The sequence below is a fragment of the Pleurodeles waltl genome, chromosome 6 (genome assembly GCF_031143425.1).
Source record: "Pleurodeles waltl isolate 20211129_DDA chromosome 6, aPleWal1.hap1.20221129, whole genome shotgun sequence".
In the NCBI taxonomy this organism is placed as follows: domain Eukaryota; kingdom Metazoa; phylum Chordata; class Amphibia; order Caudata; family Salamandridae; genus Pleurodeles; species Pleurodeles waltl.
In genome coordinates this window covers 718,787,671-718,806,455 of record NC_090445.1, presented here as the reverse complement: position 1 = coordinate 718,806,455, position 18,785 = coordinate 718,787,671, and the positions used below count along the sequence as shown (strand labels likewise).

At 45.7% G+C, this 18,785-nt stretch overlaps 1 protein-coding gene across 1 annotated transcript in view; it reads left to right on the top strand.

The window, feature by feature from the left end:
• Positions 1–2,775: 2,775 nt before the first annotated feature.
• The window catches only part of PLPP4 (phospholipid phosphatase 4), a 682,158-nt gene continuing 666,148 nt past the window's right edge, over positions 2,776–18,785 (top strand). Inside the window, exon 1 of the mRNA XM_069239228.1 lies at positions 2,776–3,152. Within this exon, the coding sequence (XP_069095329.1) occupies positions 3,097–3,152 (56 nt within the window). The 5' untranslated portion in view covers positions 2,776–3,096. The remainder of the gene's footprint in view (positions 3,153–18,785) is intronic.

Sequence of the window (18,785 nt, the reverse complement as noted above, 5' to 3'; positions counted from 1 at the left end):
CTATTCTGTGTTTCCCCAAGTCTCACGATACAAATGGTACCTCACTTGTGAGGGTAAGCCTAATGCTTGCGACAGGAAACGCAACATGGACAAATCACATTTTTACATTAAAATCTGATGTGTTTTTTGCAAAGTTCCTAGCTGTGGATTTTGGCCTCTAGCTCAGCCGGCACCTAGGGAAACCTATCAAACCTGTGCATTTTAAAAAACTAGACACCTAGGCGAATCCAAGATGGGGTGACTTGTGGGGCTCTCACCAGATTCTGTTACCCAGAATCCTTTACTAACCTCAAACTTTGGCCAAAAAAACACTTTTTCCTCATATTTCAGTGACAGAATGTTCTGGAATCTGGGAGAAGCCACAAATTTCTTTCCACCCAGAGTTCCCCCAAGTCTCTTGATAAAAATGGTACCTCACTTGTGTGGGTAGGCCTAGTGCCCCAAAACGCTATGTGAACACATCAAAATTATCAAATACTAAACTACATGTTTTTGTGGGGGGGACCTGCATTTTTGGTCCTGGGCTCAACAGCCATATAGGGAAACCTACCAACCCCAAACATTTCTGAAAACTATGAACCTGAGGGAATCCAGGGAGGTGTGACTTGTGTGGATCCCCCAATGTTTTCTTACCCAGAATCCTCAGCAAACCTCAAATTGGCAAAAAAATCATATTTTTCCCACATTTCTGTGTGGGATCATCTCACCGGGACGAATCTCCTACCACCCAAAGTTTCCATCAGTCTCCCGGTAAAAATTATACCTCACTTGTGTAGGTGGGGCAAGTGCCTGTGATGGGGAAAAGCCAAAAACATGTCGAAATTGAGGGGGAACCAAAGCGGGTCCAAAAGGGCAGTTTGAAAAAATAATTTTAGGCTGACAATGGGTGCAGAATTTTTATTGGTATAGATGAGACAATGCTGGGTAGTAGGAATTTTGTGGATTCCTACAGATTCCAGAAGGTTCCATCACCAAAATGTGGAAAAAATGTGTGATTTCCAGCAAACTGGGAGGTTTGCTGGGCATTGTGGGTAAGAAAATGGTGAGGGCTGCATGTGAAGCAGTGGCAAATAGTGGAGTGGTACAGAGTAAAGGGATGGAGAGTTCAATGGCAGAGAGTGCAGTGTTTCAGAGTAAAATGGTGAAGAGTGGAGTGGTGCAGAGTGAAGTAGTGTAGAGTGCAATGGTGAGCAGTGCAGTGACGTAGAGTTAGGGAAGAGCGACATAGAGTGCATTGACATATAGTAGAGTAGTGTACAGTAGAGTGAAGTGGCATAGAGTGGAGAGGTGCAGAGTAGAGTCTAGTGGAATTGAGTGGTCAGGGGTGTAGCTTGGTCAGTAAGACTGGGGGGGGGGGGGTGAGATTCAGATTTCCGAACAATCATGTTGGGGTGTCTTATAAATACATTACATGAGATGCAAGACCAGGCATGGGCTTAAGGTGAAGTGAAAAGAGAGAGAAATGGACATTGTTAGGGGTACTTTAAACACAATATTTTTCAAACTTACCATTCTTAAGGCCTTCAAAACACTGAAAACACTTGTATCCAACTATTTACTATATAATATTTTTTAGGGGGTTATAACACCCCAAACACCCCCCTGAAGCTACACCCCTTGGAGTGGCACAGAGCAGAGTTTTGTAAAGTGGACTATGCATGGTGTGGAAGTCAAAAAATTTACGTATTTTTTTCTTTCCTAATTCTGACACCTTCTGAAATATCTGCACACTTCATTTACGGAAATGTACATTTTGTTGTGTGCTAGAAAAAAAAAAATCCTACAGCCTTCCCCAGCACACCACTAGCAGCCAGAATAATTTTGACATAAACCCTCTTACTTTGAAGTCAGATAAAGAAAAGTAAACATCAATCTCCCTGGAAGACAGAGCCTGACATTAAATCTCTGTCTTTGAACGCACAGCAAATTGAACAAGTTAAGAGCAAGTTTTAAAGGCCTGTTTATAGAAATAAAGCACATTGGGAGAATGCAGTAAATAGGTTATACTCTATGGTACAGACAAACTCAACGTGGACAGTCTAAAACAAGAAAAGCAAGAAAATCGAAAACAAACAAATGTGAATTAGAGACCACAAAGCCAATGGTAAGCACTGCGTGGAATGCATTCCCAGGGAAGCATTCTGGATCTCCACAAGATGTCTTTAGCAAACCAGACAGCTGTGCTGTCTGGTAGGCTTAGACCTACAAATGTTTTGTCTCTGAAGGACAGCATTCATTGTCTAAGCTGATGACACATCAAGTGGGCTTGTTGCTATAGTTTTTGCTGGAAGTGTTGGATATACTCTATAGGACCCATTTTCAAGAAAGACATTTCTTAAACCGTTGCTTGCGCTTTAGGTTATCGAGGACAGATGGAAGCTCAAACTCTAGATGTAATGTGTGTCTCAGGGGCTGTACGAAAGAAGCAAAGTATGAAGGGTGTGCGCAGTTGGTCTACCTATGATATGCCCTGCGGGTGATCTCGTGCCTCGCACCCGTCCCTGTCATCTGCAGGTGCGCGGCAGCCCCGGTGTCAGACTCTCTGATTGAATGGGATCGCAGATTGCTGGTTCCGTGCATGTTACCGCCCTTCACGCGCCCGTCCTCCACCGTCACCTCTCCTCGCAACTCTTCTTCAACTCTCCTGGGGACTAGTCCACGCGGGTTTACGTATTACCCCATCTCCCCTCTCCCCCCTCCCTCTCCCTTCGCCCTGCTCTTCAGCACCCCTCCGCCCCCACCCCTTCTTTCTCAGAGCCCCTTAGCTGTGGGAAGGACAGGGGAAGTGGAGCAGGTCCGGAGAGTTGCGGAAGAAAAGGACGAGATACGGAATCTCGGGGTTCCCCTAATTTCCCCCTCTTCCACCTCTCCCTCCTCTCTTTTCACCGTCGCCTCTGCTTCCTCCCATCTCATCTCTCTCTCTCTCTCTCTTCTCCTACCTCATCCTTCGCCTTCTCTCCTCCTCCTCTCTCATCCCCACCTCTCCGTCCCCCTCCTGCCTGGCGCCGGGGGCGGCGGGGGAGGCCGGGGCTGCGCGAGGGGCCGGGCGGGCTGCGAGGAGCAGGGCGGCTGCGAGGACCGGGCCGAGGGACGGAGATGCGGGAGCTGCTGCTGGAGGTGGGCGTCCGAGCCCTGCTCTTCGGGGTCTTCGTGTGAGTACCGAGGGGGAGTGGTGTAACTCACTGCTAGGACGGGAAGCAATCTTGGAAGTACGAGTGAGGGAGTGCGTCTCAAGTCACTGCTCAACGAGTGTGAGTGACGGATCCAACAGCTGGATCCACACTACGGGTGCGAGACACAAGAGAGACTTGTAGTGTGACGAGGGTGAGACTGGGGCCGCTGGCCGGGAAGTGAGGAGCGGGGGCACCTGGACGAGATGGAGCGAGAGGGAAACGCGGACAGAGATGGGCAGGGAGAGTGAAGTAGAGGTCGCTGGGGGCCAGTGAGACCTGGGGTACCGGTGGCCAGTGAGAGTGAGATCCCGGGCACTGGTGGCCAGTGAGAGTGAGACCTGGGGTACCGGTGGCCAGTGAGAGTGAGATCCCGGGCACTGGTGGCCAGTGAGAGTGAGACCTGGGGTACCGGTGGCCAGTGAGAGTGAGATCCCGGGCACTGGTGGCCAGTGAGAGTGAGATCCCGGGCACTGGTGGCCAGTGAGAGTGAGACCTGGGGTACCGGTGGCCAGTGAGAGTGAGATCCCGGGCACTGGTGGCCAGTGAGAGTGAGACCTGGGGTACCGGTGGCCAGTGAGAGTGAGACCTGGGGTACCGGTGGCCAGTGAGAGTGAGACCTTGGGTACCGGTGGCCAGTGAGAGTGAGATCCCGGGCACTGGTGGCCAGTGAGAGTGAGATCCCGGGCACTGGTGGCCAGTGAGAGTGAGACCTGGGGTACCGGTGGCCAGTGAGAGTGAGACCCGGGGCAGTGTTGGGCAGGAAGAGTGAGACTCGAGGCAGTAATGGATAGGGAGAGAGTGCATTTGGGCAGTCGGGCACTGGTGGTCAGGCGCGAGTGAGACTCGGAGCGCTAGCGATGGAGTGGGATTCGGCACCTTCCTCAGAGTAAGGTAAGAGCAATTAAGGACACTGCAGCCGTGCAGAAAAGTGGCACTGTTCGGAGGGATGTGTGTGTGGGGTGGCTGTGGGCACTGCTCGGACAGAGAGGATGGTGCTCTGCAGAGAGACAGCTGGCACTGCTGGTTCAGTGAAAATTATGCACTGTCGGTGGAGTCAGACTGCTGGGGGTGAGCTCTCAGCCCTGATAGTAAGTTTGGGTGACTTCTGGGAGAGAGAGGGACTGCTGACTGGGGTCTGCTGAGGACTCGGACAGGAGCTCTGCACCGCAGTGAAACCAGGAAAGTGACAGTGGACGGGGTGGGATTCCGGAACTTTCTGTCACCAAAATGTGAGGAAACAGTGTTTTTTTTTTTTTTTTGGGGGGGGAGGGGTGCTCTGGAGGTTGCTGGAAGAGTCAGTCTAGGACGCTGCTGTGAGAGTAAAATTCTGGCACCGATGGTGAACAGGGCTAAGGAAAGAAAGGACTGACTGCGGGGGCATAAAACTTATGGCTGCTGGACCATGAGGCAACCACTGCTTCCGGGCTTGGGGTAAGGTGCTGATAGGTGAGTGAGACGGTGAGAACTGCAATAATAGTCGGCGCATCCAGTGGAATGTGGCGATGCATGGAGAGCGAGACCTTGGAGGAAAGGGAGCCTTGTACATTTTTTGGAATGTGAGACCTGGATGTACTCCTGTGCGGTGGCAGAGGGAAGGTACGGGGGAGGGGAGGGGTGGGGCAGAAGAGGCAAACAGATAACCATTTTAGAAATCCCTGCACTTCAGAGGGAGTGAGACCGAACACTGCTGGCGAGGCAAAACACGGTGGGCGATCTGGGACGAGAGACTCATCTTGCGTTGGGATGAGACGTGCCAGGTATACGGACGTGGATCGCGGATACACTGCTGGGACGAGAAACTCTGAAGCACCTCTAGTGAGCGAGACTACGCCAATGCTCTAGGGACAGTGGCGTTGGATGGTGAGAATGTTGGGCACTGCTCTGAGAGTGTGACCTTTGGGGGCAGAGGGTAGACTAAAGAGGCAGAGCCGACCAAGTGACATTACAATGCGCTGCTGTGGAACTGAGGCCTTGGGGTACTGCGCGGAAGATATGCTGTATCTGTGGAGGAGTGAGACTTGGGGAAATCAAAGGCAGTGACAATGCAAGGAAAGCGAGACGTAGGGCCACTGTTGGGAAGAGAGGCTGGGGATATGTGAAGTGAGGCATGTATGGTGCAGCAGCTGAAGTGAAACTGTGAGGCACTGCTCAGAGTGTGAGAATGAGTGAAGGGCGGCTCCTGCCGGGTCTGAGCACTGGTAGCAATTAACAAGCATTTGCAATGCAACGGGTCTCGCATTTCTCCGAGTTAGAGCTATTAGCGGTTGTAAACTCCTGACCGGACTTTTCTTGCCTCATTCAATGGGAAAAAAAGAGCGCGATCGCGCTGCTCAGTTCACTCGTAGTGAAACCTATCCGCAAAAGTGCAATTACCTACGTAACCGTCAAAAGTGCAATTAACTATGTAACAGGGTCGATGTCATACAAAGCGCTCGACTGCTGCCAAGCGAGATCGCGCTGCGAAAAAAGAGAGAAAGTAGTCCACAAACTGGATGGAAAGCAGCAAGCCTTGTATGTTTTCAGTACTTGGTTTCTTCCCTCGAGGAGGGCTAACACCGGAAAAGGCATGAGGTATGCATGCCTTCCAGTAATGAAAGCAAGCAGATTTTGAAAGGCAAGCCCAAGAACCAATGAAAGACACTGACGTAACACGGATGGGGCTCCGAGCCCTTCTCTAACCTCTACAGCATCTCGCAAGCGATATGCATGCGCAAGCGCATACTAGAGCAGGCTCGACCCTAAAAAGGGTGACTGAAACCGGGCCCTTTCGGGCTCTATATCTACCCCTTTAATTTGTCAAGCTGAATGATGGGGCCGGTAAGGAGCTAAGTAATAGAAGCACATGCATTTTTTTGGTTTATATAATTTCTCCTACTATTATCTGCAGTAGGACTGTGGCGAGTCTCAAAGGGACAGAGAAATGTCAATCTGAATATTTCTTAAATGGAAGTAGGCCACTTTTTGTCTCTGACGCTGTCCAGGTTCACTTCCTCTTTGTGTTCCATTACTGGCCTGTGCCCTGGTTTCCTTGGACCTTCCAGCATCTCGGGCAGCACGCTGCTGACTTTAACGATTTGTGGGGCACAGGATTCTAGATTCACTTTATTTAGAAAATGCACTTAATTACATAGGCCACGCCCTCTTGTGAAGATTCTGGGGCAATTTCTTTGACAACACCACTTTTAGAACCTTGTCCCCCTCCATGTTTTTTCTACCACGTAAAGGCTGGTTTACTTGTGGGGGATTGTGAAACGCTGGGGAATCCAACAGACATGGCTGGAGGACTCTTCAGGAAGTGGTGGGGGAGTGAGGCTTTGTTATTGCAGAGGAGCGTGACAGTAGACACTGATAAGGGATTGAGCACTACCTGTGAGCTGGGCTGTTATTTACAGTGCTTAGAAACAGAAGTGAGGTATAAAGAGCTGTATCTTTGTATTATTTAGGCCTGGGTGGAGTTTGCGGAGTTCTGCTGCATGGAACTCGATGAAGTGCTGAAAAACCTCTGCCGCACTATGCAGAGTTCCGTGAGTGTCAGAGTTTTGGTAAGTTGCACTGTTCATGCTGATTTTCAGCACCAGGAGTTTCTCCCACACTGTAAAATCAGTGGAAACAGCATCATGCAGAGCGCCAGAGGGCACTTACTTCTTTCGTCCACTTGAATAGATTTTCTACTCGAGCGGCAGCTTCCTCAAAGCGAGCAGCAGCTTTCACAATGCTAGTGATAGTAATATGCTGCGACTGCCCATGTTCAGAAATCTCTCTCGGCAACTTAGCGATTTCTCTCGCTCATCAATTTAACATTGATGAGCTGCGCAAGAGAAAAAACTGTGCTTCGCATCACTACACAGAGTTTTTCAGAACTCCGTGTGGAGTTGGGAAAACTGTGAACTCCGCAGGCAGAGCAGAATTCTTTGCCCACCCCTGGTATTATTATCATCATAATTAATGTTACTATTGTTACCAGTGTTGGCCTGTGGAGGTTTGTCAGTGGTGATGTTCAGGGCGCTTTCGGAAGCGGTTAAACTTGTGGGGCACTATTGGGGGACTAAGACTGCGGTACACAGGCGTGAGACAGCAGTGCGATTGGATAAATGAGACTGAGAAATATTGCTGGGGAGTGAGAGGGGGAGTCCAAGGAATGTGTGTACTACATCGCTTTTGAATGCAGAGGGTGCAGGGAAGAAACAGTATGGGTATTTTGGCGGGAAGTCAAGGAGCCATTCTTTGGAGGAATGAGCAATGCTTTAGTCTGTAGGGGGATGTAGAAGGTTTGAAAGTGTGACTGTCTGAGAACCATTGATCCCTCAAAAAGCATTGAATCTGCAAGCCCTCCCTGAATTTTTGGAGGCAGTGGTGGGCAGAGGGACAGACATGTTAGTGCTAAGTGGAATGCTTTAAAATATTGTTAAAGAGTAGGGATGTTGAAATGACATGGTCTCAGTATTGTGATGACTTCTGAGTATGTTTATGATTTGCCATACTTGCTCCTTAATTTGCCAGCTGGTGCACGATTTTCAGGTTTCAGCAAATTCAACGTGTTTATTGTTCAAACGATTAAAAGTTATAAAATACCGGTCATTGAGTCAATTTAGCTCCTGATATCTTGCGAAGGCTTACTGGGCACCTTTCAACTGTTGATTGTGGTCTGCAAGCATAAAAGAGGTTCGGTATGGTGTGAGTATTGTTATAGCGCTCACTTCCTGTGACAACATGCTGAAGCGCTATTGGACGGGGAGCACACAACTCCGTGGGAGCCCAATGTTAGTGCTGGAGGTGAACATTTTGCTCGCTTCTCATCTTCATTTTGCCGGTGCGCTAGTTGATTTGTTAAGAAGGCTTTCTCTGCTGCTGTGGTACTCTACCTGTTTTCATAGGAGAGTCTCACACATATTTGCTGCCCATGCGATCTGGGTTTTGTAATGGAAGCGTGCACTGACCCTTGCTTCCTCTGCTATATCAGGCTTGTGAGGGAAGCTTGCACTGACCGTTGTTTCCTGCGCTACATCGCTATATCAGTTTTATGAGGGGGTCTTACACTGACTCTTGCTTCCTGTGCTATATGTGTTATGTGAGGGAAGCTTGCACGGACCCTTGCTTCCTCCGCTATATCAAGCTTATGAAGGAGCCTTGCACTGACCGTTGTTTCCTGTACTACATCGCTAAATCAGTTTTATGAGGGGGTCTTACACTGACTCTTGTTTCCTGTGCTATATGTGTTATGTGAGGGAAGCTTGCATGGACCCTTGATTCCTCCGCTATATCAGTTTTATGAGGGAGGCTTGCACTGACCCTTGCTTCTTGCACTAGATCAGTTTTGTAAAGTAGGCATGGACTGACCATTGCTTCCTGCACTAGATCAGTTTTCTGAGGGAGGCATGGACTGACCCATTCTTCCTGCACTAAATACGTTTTGTGAGGTAGGCATGGACTGACCCTTGCTTCCTGCACTAGATCAGTTTTGTGAGGGAGGCATGGACTGACCCTTGTTTCCTGCACTTGATCAGTTTTCTGAGGGAGGCATGGACTGATCCTTGCTTCCTGCACTAGATACGTTTTGTGAGGGAGGCATGGACTGACCCTTGCTTCCTGCACTAGATCAGTTTTGTGAGGGAGGCTTGCACTGACCCTTGCTTTCTGTACTATATCAGTGTTGTGCAGGAGGCATTGCTTTTTGCTTCCCATGCTCTATGTGTGTTGTATGGAAGGCTTTTGTACAATCACCCAGGCTGACAAGGCAGCCTATGTATATTATCCTCACTGTTAAGAAGAAAGGAATAGACACTGCTTTAATATACACTGAATCTTGTAGCGTGTGCAGTGAATGAAGCTATGACCCAGCAATCTAACTACATAATGCGATCTCTGTAATTGTATCATGTGCAGCTGAAAATACCTGTGAGTTCAGTTCTGTTTCATATTGCAACGTTTATATAGCACTTGCTACCCTTATGTGTGGTGCTGAAGAACTTGCATTCATGAGTAGAATGCTACACCGTGTACAGTGTGTGGTTTGTGTGGGAAGTGTTTCCATGCCATGCATGATGATCACTGAGTGTGCTTTTAAAGTGTTATGAGACACTGCATTTAGCAGTGTGATGGATGAAGAAGTTTGAGAGACAGGTACGCTGTTTACGGTTTTTAGTAACCTGGAGTTTTGAGAAGCTCTGCTTGTCCCTTTATGCTATTTCTTATTTTCATAGTTCGCTTAGTTGGTTAGTGCACTGGGTTGCCCATTCTGAGATATTTTGTTTAATGTTTAAAGTTTATGGTCCTGAGCAGGTGTGAGTTGGAGGAAGACATAGATCAAAGATCTGCTGAGATGGGCTTTGTTACTATCATCCCATAAATGATTGCTATTGTGCTATGTCAGAAGGCAGTTAAACCATGTAGCTTGTTGGGACCTGCGGCGATGAACTAAACTGGAGTCCTCCGTTGACCGCCGGCATGTGACAGAGCTCTTCAGTTATTCCATGCCTTTTCAGTTTGTGATGGTTGTCTATTAACTTTTAAAGATTTTTATTTTTAGTTAAGGGTACAGGTAAACATGCAATCATATTTCCATTCCATAAGAGGAATGTATTAACCATTAAGTTAAAACAATGAACAACAGAAATGAAAATACAATAATTTAGGTATCAAAATAAATGGCAATTAGTGAAGATCAAATCAACAGAGGGTAAAAGAACAGAACAAACTGAAAGAAAGACAGAGAAAGGGTGAAAGGAAAGAGAACTACACCTTCACTAGTAATATTCAAAGAATACAGTGAATCACAAAAAATAGAACAATATGTCTTGAAGGCAAAAAAAATTATAGTAAAACTGTACTAATGAGCATATCAGAATCATTAATAAATATCAAGGAACATAAGCGTTCGCAACATTAGAAAGACAGAGGTGACCACAAAATATCTCTTTTAACTGACATTGGAAGAGTTTGTAAATTATATCTGTCCAGTCTATGAATGTGATTATACAGTCCAGATTGATTTTTAACAGATCTCTGAGAATATTAGTATAGAATATCCCCAAACATTTAATCTTAATAGAATTCCAGGAGAGTCCAGTCTGGGTAAAAGGATAATTTATACAATATTCATTAAGATGTAGGACTTATCCAAGTTTAGCTTGTATCCCAATACCGCAGAGTAGAATCTCAACTCTTCAAAGAAAGACGTTAGAGAGGTGTCAGATTGTGAGACAAAAGACGAATGTCATTGGCATAAGCAGAATACATGATATGTGTGTCTTTGACTTGAAATCCGTGTAAGTTATCAGAAGCTTTAAGTTGATGTAAGAAGGGTTCTAATGCTAATATAAATAATACATGAGGATGGGGCAGTCGTGTCTTGTAAGCAAAAATAAGGTGATTGCACTCTATTCACTGGTACTGTATTGTAGAGCTAGGTGACAAATATAGTAGATAAATGAGTTATAGAAATTTGGGCCCGAAACCGTGTCATTATAAGGCTTTCATAAGGAACTGCCAATTTATTCTTTTGAAAGCTTTCTCTGCATCCAGAGTAAATGCCTCTAGAGAAGACATAACTTTAGTTGCTTTAGTAATAATCTTTAAAAAGGTCAGTGAATTATCTGCAATATTCCTGTGATGACAAATCCAGACTGTTCCAGGGAGTGATGGTTGGTTTATTGCTGTGGACTGGTACAGCACTGGGTGAAGGACATGACTCATAGCAGTTTTGTCTTATGTGAGTGTTAGAGTGTCAAGCAGTATTAGGGCATTATTATGCAGTATGTCTGAACTACAAACTACTTCCCAACAACTGAGTGTTATGGTATTAGTGTATTGTAATTGCATTTCTATGGCATTTACTACCCCTGAATCTTGACGTCAGACAGCACACCGCTCCGGAACCCAGGGTTAGTAGTGTTTTTTTGTTGGTTATTAGGATGAGTCTTGTATTCTTAAGCAAAATATGACACGCATTTACTGCAGTTTCTGTGTGTTAGAATAAATTAATAGGAGTTACATGTGATCTTCAGTGGCAGAGGGGGGGCTATGTGATTTCATGCATTGGTCAGTTGTATCATTAGATGAGCTACAGGCAAGTAGGTATTGGTAGGGTGCAGGAGTTTGACTTTTAAAGGAGAGGTTGATCTTTAAAAAAAAGTGTAGGAAATTTGTAGGGATACAACAATAGGGATCAGGGTAAAATGTGACTTCGAGTAGGTTGTGCTTGGAGAGAGGGCTCAGAAATGAAGGTGAGAATCATTTGAGAGAAAAAGGAGCGTAGACAATCAAAAGTTTTAAGTCAAAGGTTTCATGCAGGGATTTTAAAAATATTGTGGAGACTTCTGACGGTTGCATGCAAAACTGTAGAAAGAAACAAAATTGTTTGCAGGTATTGAAATATCATTACAGTCCATGAGAACACCAGTGCGTGCTAATACCACTATCTCACATGTGGGAGAAGAGATTTAAAATAAATATGGTTTCATTTTCCCCTGAATCAGATGGAAGAAAAATGTTAAACAGCAATGTTGTACTTTAAATGTTTGTGCTTGAAATGCTCTTCACCTTTCCATATGGTGATCAACGTGGGTTGAAGGATAACAGCCTCTATTTTAGTGAGTTTTTATAAAGTAATCTTTCACATGACAGCAGGTATGACTGGGCTGTCTTCAGTCTGAAGGAGCCACACCATATGCTAAATAAAGTGTGGGTTCTTGCATCTGGCTGTCATTCAGCCTTCCCGTAGCAGTAATCAGACACACAAAAGAAAAGAATAGGCCCTGCCTAGAAACTTTCTCACCTGAACAAAAGAAACTGTTGTGCCACCTCACACTTACCATCTATGAACCTGCAGTACTCAGGGAAAACAAGTAATATGCTGCAAAACCCTCAATTAATTTCTAAAGGGGAAAACCCTCACTCTCTCACTTCACTGTCTGCTCTTCATGCCGGCAATATGCTTCCACTGTCTGGAGAGGTGGTGGTATTTGTTTGACTTGTGTTCAGAAGCAAGGCAGCAGGGTTTGCCAATTAGGTAAGATTTTATACCATGAAAAGATGGCTTTTTACCATACAGCCATGAGGCTGAGTCCAGCAGGATGTAGGCAGGCCTCCCCTCCACAAAACCAGGATATCCCGGGGCTACAAGCTGTCAGGGTGTGAGCAACATTCTACTCACCTTCGCAGACAGCGGAACTCTTATACAAGAATCAAAGCACACCAAGGCCACTGTGGGGCTAAGTAAGCTCTACATAACTGTCTTAATTCGCTGTCAACTGGGAATACAAGAAGTTCACAGCTGTATGCAACCCAAAGATAGTCTTCTTGATCAGGGGTGGGAAGAACTTGTAGAGATTTACTCTGTGGAATTCCACGGAGTTACATAAAAACTCTGGGAGTTTCTGTGGAGTTCCGCCCACCCCTAATTTATTATGTGAGGCCAAGCAGATGCCTTTGCATTCATCTGCTGCCCCCCACAATTTCCTTTTCTGCCCGCATATCATTTTTTTAGAACTAATTCTTGAAGGAGCTGTCAGCTTTCACACTGTTGCCAAGCATCTCCACCTTTTGCCTTATGTGACATCATGAACACAAGCACACCCATAGAGTTTTCATTTCACAGCTGTAAAATTACTTTGACTAATTTCGAATGGTAAAGATTCCGAAATTTCCACCTGTGAATCATCCCACAAGTGCACTGAGGAATGTGTGGACAACCCAAGGTGCAACTGATAAGGGTTTTAGCTTTAAAATATCTTTGTGAGACTGTGGTCAGATCTGAACAGAGGGTGCACCTTCTGCTCACACAGAGAGCCACAGCTTCCAGCGACCCTCCCCGCTGTTGTGTCTGTGGGGGTCATCCAAGGCTGGGAGCACAGACAGGGCATAGTGCCCTGCAGGCCTACCCAAAACTACCAAACACTGGTACGTCACCGCAGTCACAGTCTTCAGGAATACACATTGCTGCAGCTTGTGCCTTGGCTTCCCTGGTTGTGTCTCCTGGTACTGCTCTCTCAAGGGGAAGGGAAACCCAGTCCAGGGTGGTAGGGAGTACCAGAGTATCTCCATAATCCTTTCACTGGGTCTGAAACCAGGTCTCTGTCCCCGCAGTGCCTCCCACCTTAGCTGAACTCTAGAGGGTCACCTACCAAAAATCAAAAAGCATGACACCTGGTGAGAATCACACAAATTGTCACCTGCAGAGTATCACACAGTGTTTCACAGTGGGACCGAGAATTGACGCCAACATATTGGTGTGCACCACTAAACTGAAGGTGTACTGGAGCTACTGCAGCAATATGGCACAGGTAGGGTGGAGAGGACAATGCCTCCTTAGATCTATGCTTGCTCACCTAGAGCTCTAGGCATGCTGCATGTACTCCCTCCGCTCGTGGGGTGCACTCTAATTGTATGTCTCACTGCTCACTGGTGTCAATCACCGCACTCTTAAAATAATTAAATACACTTGAGGCTGTAGAACCAACCACATTGAAAGATTACAAGTTTAAAAGAGAGAGATACACTACTATTGTAGTATTTACACCCACGTTTAAAGACTAGCTGCAGGTTATAACAATTATTCGCTCATTTATGAGTCTTGCATTGCAATGCTGAGTTTGTACTTGAGATCTGCTACTTTGTAATGTTTGTTAAAGGACAAAGCACACAGGAACGAAGCACTGTGTCATTTCCTGAGTCTGAAAACTCAGAGACAAAGTGGGATCAGTAATAGCATTCGTGCATCCAAACATGCGCACATGTGCGCTTCATGCATCACTTACCCTCATTTCTTTCCCTGCAATCTCTTTTACTCCACACAGGTGGTACACACTCCATTTTCTGTTTTTTTTCTTAACTTCTATGCAGGCTCTGAGCTAACATTACTAACAAGAGCAGTACATGAATCTCTGCACGGACTCCGCAGCACCGGTAATGTAACTGAGGGTAAGATCTGCTTATGTGTAAAAAACAGTGTTAGAAATGGGGTCTTTGGTTGGCAGTCAGGTTACTCCCTGTCCAAGCAAGGACCCTCACTCTAGTCAGGGTAAGTCACACACAATCCAAATTATCCTGTGCCCACCCTCTGGTAGCTTGGCACTGAGCAGTCAGGCTTAACTTAGAAGGCAATGTGTAAAGTATTTGTGCAATAAATCATACAATAACACAATATAGCACCACAAAAATACACCACACAGTGTTTAGAAAAATATATAATATTTATCTGGGCATTTGTAGGTAAAAACAATAAAAGATGCAATAAGAAATTGTAGAGATATCACTGAAAAGTGATATGAAGTGTCTTAAGTCTTTAAAAAGCAAACAAAGTCTCTTTCAAGCACAAAGTACCTGGTTTGGAGTGGAAAATCTCCGCAAAGGGCTGCAGAGGAGGAGATGCGTGGAAAAATGGTGTGTGCGTCGGTTTCGCCCCTTCACACACGGACTTGCGTCGTTATTTTTCACGCGGGAAAGACGTGCGTCGTTTTCCGGTACGCGGACAGTCTCCTTCTGTGGGTCTCAGGATTACCAGATGTCCCGGGGTCTGTGAGTGGAATCCTGGGCTTGTTATCCGACTGTGCGTCATTCTGGTGGGCTGTGCGTGGAACTTTCTCCCTCACGGCAGGTGTTGCGTAGATTTCCTCTCTGGAAGTCGGGCGGCGTTGTCCAGGCAGGCCGTGCGGCGAAGTTCCGGTCGCACCGCAGGCGTCGCGTCAATCTTTTCCTTGCGGGGTCGAGCAGCGTCTTTCCAGATCGGCGTGCAGTGAATTTTTCACCGCGTAGCAAGCTGTGCGTCTAATTTTTCGGCGCACAAGGAGTCCAGTTGAAAGAAAGAAGTATTTTTTGGTCCTGAGGCGTCAGGGAACAGGAGATAAGCTCTATCCAAGCCCTTGGAGAGCACTTCTGCAGCAAGACAAGAGTTCAGCAAGGCAGCATGCCAACAGCAAGCAGCAGTCCTTTGTAGAAAGCAGTCCGGTGAGTCCTTTGAGCAGCCAGGCAGTTCTTCTTGGCAGGATGTAGGTTCTGGTTCAGGTTTCTTCTCCAGCAAGTGTCTGAGGTGGTAGGGCAGAGGCCCTGTTTTATACCCAAATGTGCCTTTGAAGTGGGGGAGACTTCAAAGAGTGGCTTAGAAGTGCACCAGGTCCCATTTCACTTCAAGCCTGTCTGCCAGGGTCCCAGTAGGGGGTGTGGCAGTCCTTTGTGTCAGAGCAGGCCCTCCACCCTCCCAGCCCAGGAAGACCCATTCAATATGCAGATGTATGCAAGTGAGGCTGAGTACCCTGTGTTTGGGGTGTGTCTGAGTGAATGCACAAGGAGCTGTCAACTAAACCTAGCCAGACGTGGATTGTAAGGCACAGAAAGATTTAAGTGCAGAGAAATGCTCACTTTCTAAAAGTGGCATTTCTAAAATAGTAATATTAAATCCAACTTAACCAGTCAGCAGGATTTTGTATTACCATTCTGGGCATACTAAATATGACCTTCCTACTCCTTTCAGATCAGCAGCTACCACTTCAACAATGTATGAGGGCAGCCCCAATGTTAGCCTATGAAGGGAGCAGGCCTCACAGTAGTGTAAGAACGAATTTAGGAGTTTTATACTACCAGGACATGTAAACTACATAGGTACATGTCCTGCCTTTTACCCACACTGCACCCTGCTATAGGGGTTACCTAGGGCACACATTAGAGGTGACTTATGTGTAGAAAAAGCGGAGTTTTAGGCTTGGCAAGTACTTTTAAATGCCAAGTCGAATTGGCAGTGAAACTGCACACACAGGCCTTGCAATGGCAGGCCTGGGACCAGGTAAAGGGGCTACTGGAGTGGGTGGCACAATCAGTGCTGCAGGCCCACTAGTAGCATTTAATCTACAGGCCCTGGGCACATACAGTGCATATTACTAGGGACTTATAAGTAAATTAAATAGTACAATTGGGTATGATCCAAAGTTACCATGTTTAAAGGGAGAGAGCATGTGCACTTTAGCACTGGTTAGCAGTGGTAAAGTGCGCAGAGTCTAAAAGCCAGCAAAAACAGTCCAAAAAGTGGAGGGAGGCAGGCAAAAAGTTAGGGGTGACCACCCTAAGGCATGTCAGGTCTAACAAACAGATACTAGTATTTCATGGACATCATCATCTTTGTAGGCGAATAATAGTTCTGGAACGAACTCTGGGCATTAAACTGTGCCACACGGCAATTGGCAGAGGTTTTGCCAAACACAGCACTTCAAGCAGAGAGTGGATTGGGCAAAACTCTGCGAACTCCGCTGGTAGCGCTGAGTTTACCGCCCACCCCTAGTTATGATATACAGAGTTTGGGGGAGAGGCAGTACTTTTCCCAAAACAAATGAATACACCAACAGCAAAGGGATGCCTCTCACCGCTCAAAAACATTTTACAGCAAATGAAAAGCAAGAACTATGTAGCAATGACACTCCGTTTGGGTGTCTTCTGACAGCTTTTGAGCCAACACCACAGTATTGAGGGTGCTGCCAACCACCCTCCTACTTCTAGGCACCTGTGGCAGAGAGAGGCACTCACATTTGATCTGCCAGGCGCTGCTTTCCTTTCTCCCTGACAGGTCAGCTGGTCCATTGCTGTTGCAGCCAGCTCAGGAGAGTTTGGGTTCACAATATCTCTAGAAGTAACTGTGTCATGTGCAACTGATGGGAGCTGCGATTCTTGCTCTGTAGCTGTATCTTACTTAATTTCTTTATTTCCCCTATTCGTTTAGAAAAATTCATGACCATAAAAGGGCAAATACATGCAACTGTTAAAAATACAACATACGATAAAATTCTGTGCTAAAATTTACATCATAGCTAAAAGCTCATCGCAGTATAACAGAAAAATTAACATTCAGAATGCGCATTGGCTAAAAGCTCATCGCAGTGTTATAGAAAAATTAAAAATTCAGAGTGTGCATTCAAAGATCTTCTGATCAGGCGTTTTGTCCTTGAATGTCAGCTGTTTATGTAACACTGTTGCAATTCTTGACAATAAAGAGATATAAAAAAAGAACTTCTAGTCGCTGATTTCTTTAACTTAAAACTGGCTGCTAGAAAGCTGGCCATGGAAAAACAGACATGAACATTATGCAATAATTATAAATACATCAAAGCGGGGCACACTTGATTAAAATTCAACCTTCTCAACAACAGTACTAAAAGTTGTAGCCTAGTTTTTCTGTAATGACTGCAAATCATAATAAAGTGAAATATGTTTTGGGGAGGGAAGCCATCACAGTCACAAAGCCCAGGTTGGCAATTAGGATCTGCTAGGTTAGTCACCTGCAGAATACAGTGCAACATACTACGTCTAAAACAGGTCAATAAAAAACAGTGATGTGCATTTGGGAAGGAATGGCTCCATATAAAAATGTGTCTGCAGTATAGAGTGTGGCCTGACTGATGGTTTGGCAAGCTCGTTCTGTTTCCTTGATGTACAGCTCTACCTGAGGCAATCGGTGCAAATCCATGGAAGATCACCCTTCCCAATCTTCTCTGGATTCCTAAAAAGCTTACTTCTGTCTAAATCTGATAGGCAATTATTCACAAACCTCATGTACGGTATTGAGTACCATCTAGCTAGGAAAAGGCAGTCTTTCAGGATTAGCAGATTCAATTGGAGCTGTAGCTGAGTCCAGATAATAAACCATTTAATGAATGGACACAAACCAATGACATCACTCAAATAAAGGAGAGCCAGTTCTTGGTGGACGATGTAGGAAGGTACGGACTAAGGGACACCCAACAATCTTCTACAATATTTGTCTTTGATAGTCTGTAGAGAAGCTGCTCCCGGGTATCCCCACACATCCCACCATTCATGGTAAATGAGGCACACTTGGCTTGATACAATTTAAGAGTGGCCTTGGAGGCTTCTTTCCCAGTCTGGAGGCAAAGTCACTAATCACCCCAATTATCCTCATCATGGAACATTTCTTGTTTGACAAAAGGAGGAACCAAAACATGCATGTATAAAGATGAACCCTAGGTACAGAAAGGAGGTACCACTCAGCAATACATAGCCATTGGCAGAGAAAACTTTCTAGTTTTCATAAGCTTGGGGCTGATAGTCATTACATAGGATTTACCATAATTGTTAGACAGAGCTATACCTTCTATAAAAGAAACAAATGAGTCAACTAATCGTTGAAGTCCCAATTTGATCCAAGACAAAAGCATCATCTGCGTAAAGTAACGTAGATATAAAATGTGACCCACCTAAGGACAATCAGAGTAGATCGATAATAGAGAGCATTCCAGCCTATACCGAAGAGGAATGTGGCCAGGATACAACCCTGACACTCTCCACTTTTCACTTTAAAGGGCTCAGTGCAAGTATGGTCACTATTATATCGATCCATTGTTGACATATCCAGGTGGAGGTCTCTAAAAAAATACCCAAAGTTGTTTTCCAACCCCCCTGGATAATATAATAGCTCACAGCTTGTCCCTTTTCACTTCATCAAAGGTGGATGTGAAGTCCATAAATGCTAGTGAAGACAACCCAACCATGCATTCACGTACTTGCTCACGATCAAGTATAGATTGAGGCATTGATCACTGGTCCTACGGCCCGGCCTAAACCTAAGTTGCAAATTAGAGAGAATACCATTCTCTTTCACCCAGATTGAAAGCC